The sequence below is a fragment of the Phoca vitulina genome, unplaced genomic scaffold, assembly GCF_004348235.1.
Source record: "Phoca vitulina isolate PV1807 unplaced genomic scaffold, GSC_HSeal_1.0 scaffold78, whole genome shotgun sequence".
Classification (NCBI taxonomy): domain Eukaryota; kingdom Metazoa; phylum Chordata; class Mammalia; order Carnivora; family Phocidae; genus Phoca; species Phoca vitulina.
In genome coordinates, this window is record NW_022589781.1 from 6363956 (window position 1) to 6378970 (window position 15015).

A 15015-nucleotide genomic window follows, 5' to 3' on the forward strand; every position below is an offset into this window, starting at 1 on the left:
AGTACTTTATCCTTCTGTATAAAGAGAAATTACCAGCTGTCCTTAAAAGGCAAATGATAGAGTTATTACTATCGTCAAGGCAAAATTTTGTTCCCAAATAGAGTCCCTAGCACATGAATTGATTTTTTTTCCGAAAGATTACTTGTAAATGAGCTTCTGAAAGTTCAAAACATAATTATAGGAAAGGAAATCCTACCACTTCCCTGCACCCGCATATAACATTCTAGTTTTTCGTTGCCCTACAACTACTAAGAATCTAACACTCATACATAATAGAGCCCTGGGTGGTGTTTGTCATGGTAGGCTGATTTTGTAACACAAAACTCCAAAACATTTCAGGGGCTTAACCTAACAAATTTTATTTTTCTCTCTTGGGCCACACCAAGAGTGTACATGGTTGGTTGGTATTCTTGACAGCATTCCAGAAAATGGAGATTTAGGGACTCAAGCTCCTTCCACCTTTTGTCTTTGACCTTCTTTGGGGTTTCTTTATTCAGACTGAGACTGTGAAAGAAAGGGAACCCATAAAAAAAGACAAAGTTACACAAAAACTGTGTTAATCCCTTTTTCTAATGAAGTCAGTTTTGTTTTTTTGTTTTGTTTTGTTTTGTTTTGGTAAAGCCACAATCAGGATCCATGTCCATGTTTGTGGGAAATTTGGACATATGGTCCCAGTTGCCGATGATGAGTTAGCGGTACAGGATTGGAACTGCTGGTGTGAACTGTTTGCTCATAGGTGGTAATCAGACCCCTGACTTAATATAGTCTGTACACATGAATTATGAGACTTACACATGGTTTGAAAGATTTCCACTTAGTTGAGATATTTCATATAATATTTTGGATTTCTTCTCTTGAAAAATAGAAAGATCCAGCAAATCTGGACCTTTTCTCCCACATGGTAATCTTCATTAGGGATAAAAAACCTCTTTATCAGTTTTCTTATTTAAAAAGTGGAATGGGGGGTCTCCTGGGTGGCTCAGGCAGTCGAACATCCAACTGTTGATTTCGGCCCAGGTCATAATCTCAGGGTCATGGGATGGAGCCTTTGCATCAGGCTCCTCGCTCAGTGTGGAGTCTGCTTGAGATTCTCTCCCTCTCCCTATGCCCGTCTACTGCTTACTCGCTCTCTCTTTCTAAAATAAGTAAGTGAATCTTCAAATAAATAAATAAAAATAAAAAGTGGAATGATAGTCATAACTACCTGATATGGTCATATTTGGAATTAAATGAGTGAAAACTTATGGAGTATTGTGGGAAAAAAGTAAATGATTGGTCATACACACTATTACATAAATACTGCTTTTTTAATTTTTCTAAATAAGATCGCAGAAGGAATTCCATAAATGTTAGCAGAATAGAAATGATTTGTAAAAAGCTGCTACATTAGCTCATTTTAGTCCCATACGTAAATATGTATATATCTGTCTCTTTATTCCCACAAACATGGAATTGGCTCAAGCGGACACAAAGACTATATATGACAATCCCATAGAATGAATTATTTGAACCGGTCGTATCTCAGCTTCTTAGTCACACTGGATAAGTGATCTCTCGAGATTTGTAAAACCTGCGTTTTCCATTATCCTGAGTGTTCTTCAATAACCCAATTAGAAAAATAAACACACCTTCTTTCATACCTTAGAAAATGACCAACAAAACAAACATAAACCAACCACACTGGACGTCTAAGTAAGTTAGACTTACTTCTAAGTAAATAGTGATAGTGCATCAGTCTCCACCTGCCCCAACATCTAGCGGTGCTTGTGTACCTGAAGATACCATTCATTCCTACGTTACAAATGGGAAACCACTGGGTCCATGCGTCCATGTACAGTAGGGAAGTAATGGAAGCATTGTGTTTTGGTTATAGAAGTGCTGGGGAGAAATCAGAGAGGGAGAAGAACCATGAGAGACTCTGGACCCAGGGAAACAAGCTGAGGGTTTCAGAGGGGAGGGGGATGGGGAGAGGGGATAGCCGGTTGATGGGTATTAAGGAGGGCACGTGATATGATGAGAGCACTGGGTGTTATATGCAACTGGTGAATCATTGAACGCTGTATCAAAAACTAATGATGTACTATACAGTGGCTAACTGAACAAGATTAAAAAAAGAAAAAAATGCTGGTGAGTTCTGAACAGGCTCTGGTTTCCTCCCTGCAGGTTTCCGTGGTCAATCAGCTGGACATGCAGGTCATTGTTTCCAACGTGCCCCCGACTCTGGTGGAAAAGAAGATAGAAGATCTCACAGAGTAATGGATTTTTGTTTACTTACATATTTATTTTCAGTTGGCTATAATTTTATTGAATGAGGTCCTTTTAATCATTACAGGGTTCAGATTAAACATATATTATAAAATACCATCTTAATAATTCAGGTTACCCTTTTCCTGAAACAGATAGCTTCATCTAATGTACACCAAGCTTCTGAGAGTGCCTGCGAATAGGTATGGAAATGAGATGTGATAAGATCTTACTCAGGATGCTTTGACTGATGCATCAACATAACCTCAAAACACTGCATATAAGAAACAAATCCTAACATTCATTATTAGAGCATATATCTTGATTTTGTGGCCCCAAATTATTCAAAAACCTCATCTCAGTGATCCAGCTAGTCCAGGGAATGCTATTTCTCAAAGTGATGTATCTAGGTGGCTCACACTTATTCTTTCAAAAACCCTGAAGACTAATTTTAAACAATACATATTTGGATTCTTCTAGAATAAATGCCACATTGTACCTTTTGATCGCTGTACACTGAACACGTCACTTTTGACTCAGAAAAAGGTGTGACTATTTATGTGAAGCTGCAGTTCTCTAATAATATTCTGAATGCTATCGAGGATTATTACAATGCCTTTCTAGTTCACTCTGAGCGACCCGAACCTAGCCTGACGTCATTTCATAATTTTCATATGGGCACATACTTGTTATTCTGTGTCTTCCCTTGAGTTCAGGCTGACAGATGTCAATTATCACTGCTTCTCTCTAGCAAATTATCCCTCACTTCCAAGTTGCCAGAAGAAGCTTCAGCTAACAGCTAAACTTTCTGTAATTATGTGTCAAATACAGTAGGAAAAGCACAGATGGAATTCTGAGTGCTTCTCCCATAATGAAAACAGGTGTGCTCTGTAACAATTATTTCTTGCAGTTTCACAAATTTAACTTTTGCGTGTCATGTACAATGTCCTATGGAGAAGGTGATTCTCAGTGTGCTCAACGTGTATGCTTGGAATATCAGTCATGCAGTGTCGGGTTTACTTCTGCAAAAGGGGTTTATACACATTTAGCCTTTGTCAAAATAATAGCTGATTACACATGAGAAAATCCGGAATCATGCCTCTCTCTTAGCTGCTTTCATGTTCTCTATGGAAGCAGGCTTTTTCTGATTGTACCATCCAGAAGATGGTAGAACCATCTTCAACCTCTAGCCCTTCATTATGCTTTATTTTTCTTCACAGAAAAATAAATACTATTTTCATTGCATGTCAATTTCCCACCAAAGTATAAGCTCCATGAGGATAGGAAACCTATCTTCCATTACTATAATTCCAGGCATATAGTGGGCACCCGATGCATATTATTGAATGAAAATTTTATACAAGCAAAATCATGATTCCTCTTTCTCATAGTGAGACATCATTTATTAACACTGAAAAGAAAATGACAAGAAAGAAGTATAACTTCATAGCAGTTTATAGTATTTTTTTTCCCCTTAAATGGCAATGAAGATCCAAATGAGAAAAACCAGGCACCTTTCAAGTCTTGAGAGAAAAGTATTCCTGTGAAAGGAGCTTAGAGTTCTGTAACATTGGTTTAGAAACACGAGCTGGGGCAAATCAGTTCACCCTCCCCAGACTGCCTCACCTGTTCACAGAAACTAATAAAGCTAATATCATGGGGTTGCTGGCTAGAACTAAACAATATCGGCCACATAGGACAATGGGGATTGTGACTCTTCCAGGGATAACAGATATTCTAAGAAATGAGGTTAGTGACCCAGTGAGGAGGGTAAAGACTGAGACCCCAGTTTTTCCATTCTTTCCAAAGAGGGTTGTTTAGTATGGAGCTCAGATGATGGATTCAAACAGAAGTTTGAATCTTATTGTAGCCCTGTGACCTCCAGGCAGGAGATTTCACACTTAGGGCTACGCCTCCTCATCTTGACAATTGGAACAAGAAGGCCAATCCTCTATTGCTGTTTTGGTTTTTTGTTTTGTTTTTTTTTAAGATGTTATTTATTTGAGAGAGAGGGAGGGAGAGAGTGCATGTGCACACAAGTGAGGGGAGGGGCAGATGGAGAGGAGGAAGCAGACTCCCCGTTGAGCAGGGAGCCCAATGGAGAAGATCCCAGGATGCTGAGATCATGACCTGAGCTGAAGGCAGACGCTTAACTAACTGACCCATCCAGGCGCCCCGTGTTGCTTTTTTGAAAGAATTAAATAGAAATTTGCTTGTGCAGTAAGCATAGCGGCACATGCCTGATTCCTTATTGTAGATTTTTAAAAATCTGTGTTAAATTAGAGATTCTTAAGCATAAAAATTTCTGATCCCTTTGAAAAATAGACTTCATTTTTTAGAGTAACTTTATATTCACAGCAAAATGAAGCAGAAGAATTCCCATATGCCCCCTTCCCCCACACACATGGCTTCACTCCCTATCAACATCTCCCACCAGACTGGTACATTTGTTACAACCAGCAAACCTACACCGGCACATCAGAATCACCCCAAATTCATAGTTGACACTAGGTTTACTCTCGGTGGCATACATTCTGTGGGTTTGAACTAAAGTGTAATGACATCTGTCTATCACGGTAGTATCAATACAGAATGGATCCACTGCTCTAAAATCCTCTGTCTGCACCCCCTTTCCATTCTTCCCCTGGCAACCACTGATTTTTTACTGGCTCCATAGGTTTGCCTTTTCCAGAATGTCATGTGGCTGGAATCATGTGGTGTGTAGCTTTTCTGATCCCTTTCTGAGCGCTGCTAGTGGTAGTGATAAGGACTGTTAGATCTGATTCGGCTCGAGTCAGCGCCAAACACTCCCTGAGCATCTGGGGGAAGAGTGGAGATACATACGTAACCGCGTAGACAACGGAATGATGGTTACAGGAATCTGAGAAGTATAAATAAGCATTTTTCTTCTATCTGGAGAGGATAATGCTCTAAATCAAGGACTTGGCAAGGTAAAGCACACAGGCGACAGTCAGGCTATTATCTCTTTTTGGAAATAAGTTTTACTTACACAGGGATTGTCGTGAAAATCAGTAACTTAAAAATATTGTTTTTTTAAATTTTAAGTTATTGTTAATATTTAAAAATTATACTGGAAAGAAATAATGTAGTAAAACAATTTAAATAGCGTAAACATTATAGAAATGTTTTAAAATGTTATTAGTCTATTAAATTAATATTTATAAGATTCATATCTGTCCCTCTATAGATAGTGTCCTGACCCGCAACCCCCAGCTCTAAGTAAGGAGAGGGTAAGAATTATCAAATAATGTAAGGATGTTAAATAAACGTAGGAGTTCATTGCCCCAGTGGCCAGGCTCACCAGCTCACACATTTCCTGTAGACATTCTCTGATCGCAAGTCACACCATCACTAAAGCCATTTTCTGTATCTCCCACGGGACATCCTCACCCTACAAGTGGGAAAATTTGAATTCCATACGATCATCACTTTTATTTCTTCCTTTAGGCAGACTCATAAATGAGGCCAGATCATAATCCATAGTTTTCTCGGTAAGCATGAAATCAGTGCAAACTGGGAGTGTTGATAAAAGAAAAATGTAATGACCGAAGACATTCATTTCATGACGGGGAAGGTTTTGCAGAGAGCGGACAGTATCCTTTGATGGCAAAGAACACAATGCCTTGAAAATAGAAAGCTCCTTTAAAGGGGCATTGCCATAGTGATGGGAATGATCATTCCCCATTCCCCTGAAACTCTAATGAAAATTGTTTTATGACTTTTGTCATTTGGAGCTTATAGAATTAACCAATGCTCCTTTCTGGTGAAACACATTTCTTTTAAATTTTATTAATGTATTCAGCACATTCCAGTGAGAATCTGGGACCACAGGTGGCCTTTCGTGTTTGTGTTCTGAAGTATTTTAGGTGGAATTTAGGATTTATCTCTTCGTGGGCCTTGTGTTTCTCTTACAAATTTTGCAATTAAGCAGTGGGATAAATGGCTGGGAGGATAACGGTACAGAAACTCAACTTACCAGCAAAGCCCTGGCAAGGGTGTCTCCAGAGGAAGGTAGGAGACGTTTGCATCCGTGTCTCCATTCTCCTCTACTTCACCATGGAGCCCAAAGGAGCAAAAGAAGCTTGGGATTCTAAGATTTAAATCTTGAAGAATTGGCAGAAATGGCATTTTTGAAAAGTATACATGAAGGAGTTTTTAGCAGTCCTACCTTACAGCAGGAATTGGAATTGATCATCAAGGTCATGGAGTTGCTCAAGCACTTCTCTTACTTTAAATACAATATGGAAATTCAGTGATAGGACTTTACTGAAGTAGGTATTGATTGGTGGAGAAGGACCCATCTCCATGAAATATTGATACAGCATCTGAAATGTGCCTGCATAACTAACTGATGGATTGGACTAAGGTTACAAAACATACTTCAGAAATCAGGCCAGGATACATATTTCTAGGAGGAGAATTGTGAAGCCTCTTGGAAAGAGAACTATGAAATGGTAAACAATAAATACTAGCACTTATATTTTCTTAAATCAGTGGAATAAAGACTGGTCTTGAGGGGAAAGGTCAAATGGAAAGGTAAATCAATAAACACCTTAGCTTTGATCATTCTTACCCTCTCCTTACTCAGAGCTGGGGGTAGGCAGTCAGGACACCACCTCTAAAGGGACAGATATGAATCTTATAAATACTAATGTTAATAGACTAATAATACATTTTAAAACAATTTTTATAATGTTTATGTTATTTAAATTGTTTTAGTACATTTCTATTATAATTTTTAAATGTTAACAGTAATTTAAAATTTAAAAATAATACTTTTAAATTACTGATTTTAATGACAATATTTACGTAAGTAAAAGTTTATCTCCGAAAACAAAAATAGCCTGAATTAAGCCCTGTGTGTTTTAACTTGCCAAGTCCTAATTTAGAGCGTTGTATTCTCCAAATAGGGGGGAAAAAAAAAAAGCGCTTATTTATTCTATTCAGATTCCTATACAAAAACACTTTGGGGAAAATCTCATGTAAAATTCCTAAGTGATGTATTAGCTGTCCCCCTACCCAGGAAGCCAGTTCCCTTTGAGTTCAGAGGACCCCAGGCTCAAGTCCCTGGCCCATCAGGGAGCAGCTGGGAGGTGTCAGGCTTCTCAATTAAACTTTTTAAGTCCTAATATTCATATGTGAAGCTGGAAATGTATTTATTTATTTATTTATTTTTATTGTTATGTTAATCCCCATACATTACATCATTAGTTTTAGATGTAGTGTTCCATGATTCATTGTTTGTGCATAACACCCAGTGTTCCATGCAAAACGTGCCCTCTTTAATACCCATCACCAGGCTAACCCATCCTCCCACCCCCCTCCCCTCTAGAACCCTCAGTTTGTTTTTCAGAGTCCATCCTCTCTCATGGTTCGTCTACCCCTCCGATTTCCCCCCCTTCATTCTTCCCCTCCTGCTATCTTCTTCTTTTCTTTTTTTTTCTTAACATATATTGCATTATTTGTTTCAGAGGTACAGATCTGAGATTCAAAAGTCTTGCACAATTCACATCACTTACCAGAGCACATACCCTCTCCAGTGTCTATCACCCAGTCACTCCATCCCTCCCACCCCACCCCCCACTCCAGCAACCCTCAGTTTGTTTCCTGAGATTAAGAATTCCTCATATCAGTGAGGTCATATGATACATGTCTTCTCTGTTTGACTTATTTCGCTCAGCATAATACCCTCCAGTTCCATCCACGTCGTTGGAAAAGGCAAGATCTCATTCCTTTTGATGGCTGCATAATATTCCATTGTATATATATACCAGCTCTTCTTTATACATTCATCTGTCGATGGACATCTTGGCTCTTTCCACAGTTTGGCTATTGTGGACATTGCTGCTATAAACATCAGGGTGCACGTACCCCTTCAGATCCTTGCTTTTGTATCTTTGGGGTAAATACCCAATAGTGTAATCACTGGATCGTATGATAGCTCTATTTTCAACTTTTTGAGGAACTCCGTACTGTTTTCCAGAGTGGCTGCACCAGCTTGCATTCCCACCAATAGTGTAGGAGGGTTCCCCTTTCTCCGCATCCCCGCCAACATCTGTCATTTCCTGACTTATTAATTTTAGCCATTCTGACTGGTGTGAGGTGATATCTCATTGAGGTTTTGATTTGGATTTCCCTGATGCCGAGCGATGTTGAGCACTTTTTCATGTGTCTGTTGGCCATTTGGATGTCTTCTTTGGAAAAATGTCTGTTCATGTCTTCTGCCCATTTCTTGATTGGATTCTTTGTTCTTTGGGTGTTGAGTTTGATAAGTTCTTTATAGGTTTTGGATACTAGTCCTTTATCTGATATGTCATTTGCAAATATCTTCTCCCATTCTGTCAGTTGTCTTTTGGTTTTGTTGACTGTTTCCTTTGCTTTGCAAAAGCTTTTTATCTTGATGAAGTCCCAATAGTTCATTTTTGCCCTTGCTTCCCTTGCCATTGGCGATGTTTCTAGGAAGAAGTTGCTGCGGCTGAGGTCGAAGAGGTTGCTGCCTGTGTTCTCCTTTAGGATTTTGAAGGACTCCTGTCTCACATTGAGGTCTTTCAATCATTTGGAGTCTATTTTTGTGTGTGCTGTAAGGAAATGGTCCAGTTTCATTCTTCTGAATGTGGCTGTCCAATTTTCCCAACACCATTTATTGAAGAGACTGTCTTTTTTCCATTGGACATTCTTTCCTGCTTTGTCAAAGATTAGTTGACCATAGAGTTGAGGGTCCATTTCTGGGCTCTCTTTTCTGTTCCATTGATTTGTCTGTCTGTTTTTGTGCCAGGACCATACTGTCTTGATGATGACAGCTTTGTAATAGAGCTGGAAGTCCGGAATTGTGATGCCACCAGCTTTGCTTTTCTTTTTCAACATCCCTCTGGCTATTCGGGGTCTTTTCTGGTTCCATACAAATTTTAGGATTATTTGTTCCATTTCTTTGAAAAAAGTGGATGGTATTTTGATGGGGATTGCATTGAATGTGTAGATTGCTCTAGGTAGCATTGACGTCTTCACAATATTTGTTCTTCCAATCCATGAGCGTGGAACGTTTTTCCATTTCTTTGTGTCTTCCTCAATTTCTTTCCTGAGTATTTTATACTTTTCTGAGTACAGATCCTTTGAATCTTTGGTTAGATTTATTCCTAGGTATCTTATGGTTTTGGGTGCAATTGTAAATGGGATCAACTCCTTAATTTCTCTTTCTTCTGTCTTGTTGTTGGTGTATAGGAATGCCACGGACTTCTGTGCATTGATTTTATATCCTGCCACTTTACTGAATTCCTGTAGGAGTTCTAGCAGTTTTGGGGTGGAGTCTTTGGGGTTTTCCACACGAAGTATCATATCATCTGCAAAGAGTGAGAGTTTGACTTCTTCTTTGCCGATTTGGATGCCTTTTATTTCTCTTTGTTGTCTGATTGCTGTGGCTAGGACTTCTAATACTATGTTGAATAGCACTGGTGATAGTGGACATCCCTGCCATGTTCCTGACCTTAGGGGGAAAGCTCTGTTTTTCCCCATTGAGAATGATATTCGCTGTAGGTTTTTCATAGATGGCTTTTATGATATTGAGGTATGTACCCTCTATGCCTATACTCTGAAGAGTTTTGATCAAGAAAGGGTGCTGTACTTCGTCAAATGCTTTTTCTGCATCTATTGAGAGGATCATATGATTCTTGTTCTTTCTTTTGTTAGTGTATTGTATCACGTTGATTGATTTGCGGATGTTGAACCAACCTTGCAGCCCAGGGATAAATCCGACTTGGTCGTGGTGAATAATCCTTTTAATGTACTGTTGGATCCTATTGGCTAGTATTTTGGTGAGAATTTTTGCATTCATGTTCATCAGGGCTATTGGTCTGTAATTCTCCTTTTTGATGGGGTCTTTGTCTGGTTTTGGGATCAAGGTAATAGTGGTGTCATAAAATGAGTTTGGAAGTTTTCCTTCCATTTGTATTTTTTGGAAGAGTTTCAGAAGAATAGGTATTAATTCTTCTTTAAATGTTTGGTAGAATTCCCCTGGAAAGCTATCTGGCCCAGGGCTTTTGTTTTTTGGGAGATTTTTGATGACTGCTTCAATTTCCTAGTGGTCATAGGTCTGTTCACGTTTTCTATTTCTTCCTGGTTCAGTTTTGGTAGTTGATACATCTTTAGGAATGCATCCATTTCTTCCATTATCTAATTTGCTGGCATAGAGTTGCACCTAATATGTTCTTATAATTGTTTGTATTTCTTTGGTGTTGGTTGTGATCTCTCCTCTTTCATTCATGATTTTGTTGATTTGGGTCATTTCTCTTTTCTTTTTGATAAGTCTGGCCAGGGGCTTATCAATCTTGTTAATTCTTTCAAAGAACCAGCTCCTAGTTTCGTTGATCTGTTCTACTGTTCTTTTGGTTTCTATTTCATTGATTTCTGCTCTGATCTTTATTATTTCTCTTCTCCTGCTGGGTTTAGGCTTTATTTGCTGTTCTTTCTCCAGCTCCTTTAGGTGTAGGGTTAGGTTGTGTACTTGAGACCTTTCTTGTTTCTTGAAAAGGCTTGTATTGCTATATACTTTCCTCTTAGGACTGCCTTTGCTGCATCCCAAAGATTTTGAATAGTTGTGTTTCATCTTCATTGGTTTCCATGAATTTTTTTAATTCTCCTTTAATTTTCTGGTTGACCCATTCATTCTTTAGTAGGATGCTCTTTAGCCTCCATGTATTTGAGTTCATTCTGACTTTCCTCTTGTGATTGAGTTCTAATTCCAAAGCATTGTGGTCTGAAAGTATGCAGGGAATGATCCCAATCTTTTGGTACTGGTTGAGACCTGATTTAGGACCTAGGATGTGATCTATTCTGGAGAATGTTCCATGGGCACTAGAGAAGAATGTGTATTCCGTTGCTTTGGGATGGAATGTTCTGAATATGTCTGTGAAGTCCATTTGGTCCAGTGTGTCATTTAAAGTCTTTATTTCCTTGTTGATCTTTAGCTTAGATGATCTGTCCATTTCCGTGAGGGGGGTGTTAAAGTCCCCCACTATTATTGTATTGTTGTCAATGTGTTTCTTTGCTTTTGTTGTTAATTGCCTTATATAATTGGCTGCTCCCATGTTAGGGGCATAGATATTTACAATTGTTAGATCTTCTTGTTGGATAGACCCTTTAAGTAGGATATAGTGTCCTTCCTCATCTCTTACTAGTCTTTGGTTTAAAATCTAATTTGTCTGATATAAGGATTGCCACCCCAGCTTTCTTTTGGTGTCCATTAGCATGGTAAATGGTTTTCCACCCCCTCACTTTCAATCTGGGGGTGTCTTTGGGTCTAAAATGAGTCTCTTGCAGACAGCATATCGATGGGTCTTGTTTTTTAATCCAATCTGATAGCCTGTGTCTTTTGATTGGGGCATTTAGCCCATTTACATTCAGGGTAACTATTGAAAGATAGGAATTTAGTGCCATTGTATTGCCTGTAAGGTGAGTGTTACTGTATATTGTCTGTGTTCCTTTCTGGTCTATGTTGCTTTTAGGCTCTGTCTTTGCTTAGAGGACCCCTTTCAATATTTCTTGTAGGGCTGGTTTCGTGTTTGCAAATTCCTTTAGTTTTTGTTTGTCCTGGAAGCTTTTTATCTCTCCTTCTATTTTCAATGACAGCCTAGCTGGATATAGTATTCTTGGCTGCATATTTTTCTCATTTAGTGCTCTGAATATATCCTGCCAGTTTCTGGACTGCCAGGTCTCTGTCGATAGGTCTGTTGCCACTCTAATGTTTCTATCACTGTAGGTTACATATGTCTTCTACTGAGCTGCTTTCAGGATTTTCTCTTTGTCTCTGAGACTCATAAGTTTTACTATTAGATGTTGGGGTGTTGACCTATTTTTATTGATTTTGAGAGGGGTTCTCTGTGCTTCCTGGATTTTGATGCCTGTTTCCTTCCCCAAATTAGGGAAGTTCTCTGTTATGATTTGCTCTAATATACCTTCTGCCCCTCTCTCTCTTTCTTCTTCTTCTGGGATCCCAATTATACTAATGTTGTTTCGTCTTATGGTATCGCTTATCTCTCAAATTCTGCCCTCGTGATCCAGTAGTTGTTTATCTCTCTTTTTCTCAGCTTCTTTATTTTCCATCATTTGGTCTTCTATCTCACTGATTCTCTCTTCTGCCTCATTTATCCTAGCAGTTAGCACCCCCATATTTGATTGCACCTCATTAATAGCCTTTTTGATTTTGACTTGGTTAGATTTTAGTTCTTTTACTTCTCCAGAAAAGGTTTCTCTAATAACTTCCATGCTTTTTCCAAGCCCAGCTAGGATCTTTAAAGTGATGATTCTGAACTCTAGATCTGACATCGTACTAATGTCCATATTGAGTAGGTCCCTGGCAGTCAGTACTACCTCTTGTTCTTTTTGTTGAGGTGATTTTTTCCGTCTTGTCATTTTGTCCAGAGGAGAATAGATGAATGAGAGAACAAAATGCTAACAGGGTAACAACGTCCCCAGAAAATATACTCTAAACAAATCAGAAAAGACCTGAAGCAGTGTGAAAAGAAAGGGAAAGAGAGAAAAAAGAAAAAGAAAAAAAAAAAGATAAAGATAAAAGCAAACAAAAACAGAACAAAACAACAAAAAAAACAGAATATGATCAAATATGATCAGGCTGGTATATAGATCAGTGCCACACACTAGATTTTGGGTGTATTTTGGTCTGTTAGAAGAAAGTGCCTCCCAAAATTTTAAAGAAAGAAAAACTTATATATGTACAAAAATAAAGGTTGATATGATGAAGGGATGGAATATGACTGTAAATATAGAAATTATAAAAAAATTTATAAAAGGAATTGATAAGAAGTTGTTTGAAAAAAGAAAGAAGAGGATTTAAAAAAATAAGAATAAAAATGGAGAGAATGTGATCAGGCAGGGGAGTAGAAAAAAACCATACACTAGAGATTTAGGGTATATTTTGATCTGTTAGAAAAAATTATCTCAAAATTTTAAAGAGAGAACAACTTACATATATATGCCAAAAATATGGGTAACTACTATGAAGGGATAGAACATGACTCTAAAAATGAAAAATAAAAATGTTTTTTAAAAAAGGGATTGATAAGATGTGGTTGAAAAAGGGAAAAAGAAAAATTCAAAAAAAAAAAAGTTAAAAAAAAAATTAACTTTGAAAGACTACAGAATCATGGTAAAAAAAAGCCATGGATTCTATGTGCAGTATTCCCCTAGCGCTGGAGTTCTGTCGTTCTCATTGATCGGTAAACTTGGTCTTGGCTGGCTGTTCTTGCTGATCTTCTGGGGGAGGGGCCTGTTGCCGTGGTTCCCAAATGTCTTTGCCGGAGGTGGAATCACCCCGCCCTTGCTCCTCCGGGCTAAGTAATCTGCTCGGGTTTGCTCTCAGGAGCCTTTGTTCCCTGCAAGCTTTCCGTACTGCTTTGGAGGTGAGAGTGAAAATGGCGGTGTCCCAATCTCCGCCCCAGAGGAGCTGAGAACTCGGCCCCGCTCCTCAGTGAGCCCCCAGAGAAAAGCAGTCAGTCACTCCCGTCTCCCTGGTCTCCGGCTGCACTCTGTGCTCACCCGGCCTGTGACTGAGCATTTCTATCTCTGGCACCCGACCCCGTGTGGAGTCTGCAAACCCAGCAGATCCCTTCGGTGTGCTCCTGCGCCTCTCCTCCCGGGGGAAGAAGGTAAGTCTCCCCGGATCTGCCGCTTGTTGGGTCCCTGCTGGAGGAGCAGTGGCCCGACTGTGCCCCGGATCACAGTTTATGGCAACCCCGAGCTGAGAGTCCGCGCCTCGGCTCCGTCTCTGCAGCTGGCTTCCCCGCTCCGATAATTGGGAGCTCTGCCGCACTCAGGTACCCCCGGTCTTTCTGTGACCCCGAGGGTCCTGAGACCACACTGTCCCGCGAGAGTTCCACCCCCCGCTTAGCCACCGGAGTGACTTCTAAAAGTTCCGATTTTGTGCTCTGTCGCTCTATCACTTGCCAGAAGCGGCCGATGGAGGCCCCTCCCCTGCCATCTATCCTCCCGAATATCGCCTCGGATTCACTTCTCTGCACGTCCTACCCTCCAGAAAGTGGTCGCTTTTCTGTTCAGAGAGTTGTTGCTATTCTTTTCTTCAATCTCCTGTTGAGTTTGTAGGTGTTCAGAATGGTTTGATCCCTATCCAGCTGAATTCCTGAGAGGAGACGAAATCCAGGTCTCCTTCTGCCATCTTGCTCCACCCCCCTGGAAATGTATTTATTAAATAAAAAGTAGTTACTGGTTATAAGCACAGGAGTCATGGCAGTGAACAAAGCAAAGTCTCTGTTCCCATGGTGCTTACATTCTATTGGGGGAAAACAGGAAGAAAAATATATAACATATGTTATTTATATATACCTATAAAATATATATCTATATATAAGGGCAATATATTAAATATATATGAGGGCAATAAAGACAAATACAAGTAGTGAAGTGATGAAAGAAAGGTACTATTTCATATAGGATGACCAAGGATAGCCCTCTGATAAGCTGAAAACCAAGCAGAAAGGAATTCAGGGAGAGAGCCATGTGGCTACTGTGATGGGGGTGGGGGGGTGAGGTGGGGGGCACGGAGGCTGTTCTCTCAGAGAGAGGACACTGCTGGTGTGAAACCCCAGCTGTTGGAGTGTGCTTATCCTATCAAGATAGGAAATGAGTATATAGGATCTCACTGGCCGCTTGGAGGATTTAACATCTTCCTCTGCATAAGATACAAAGTCCTTAGAACTGATTGTCCAGTAGATAGCCACTAGG

The 15015-nt window shown here is 39.5% G+C and overlaps 1 protein-coding gene across 4 annotated transcripts in view; it reads left to right on the forward strand.

Moving 5' to 3' along the window:
• LOC116625425 (protocadherin-15-like) overlaps positions 1–15015 on the forward strand; it is a 1687848-nt gene that overhangs the window by 1620762 nt on the left and 52071 nt on the right. For all 4 annotated transcript variants that reach the window (XM_032393940.1, XM_032393941.1, XM_032393942.1 and 1 more), the window contains one exon: positions 2164–2252. In XM_032393940.1, the coding sequence (XP_032249831.1) occupies positions 2164–2252 (89 nt within the window). The remainder of the gene's footprint in view (positions 1–2163; positions 2253–15015) is intronic.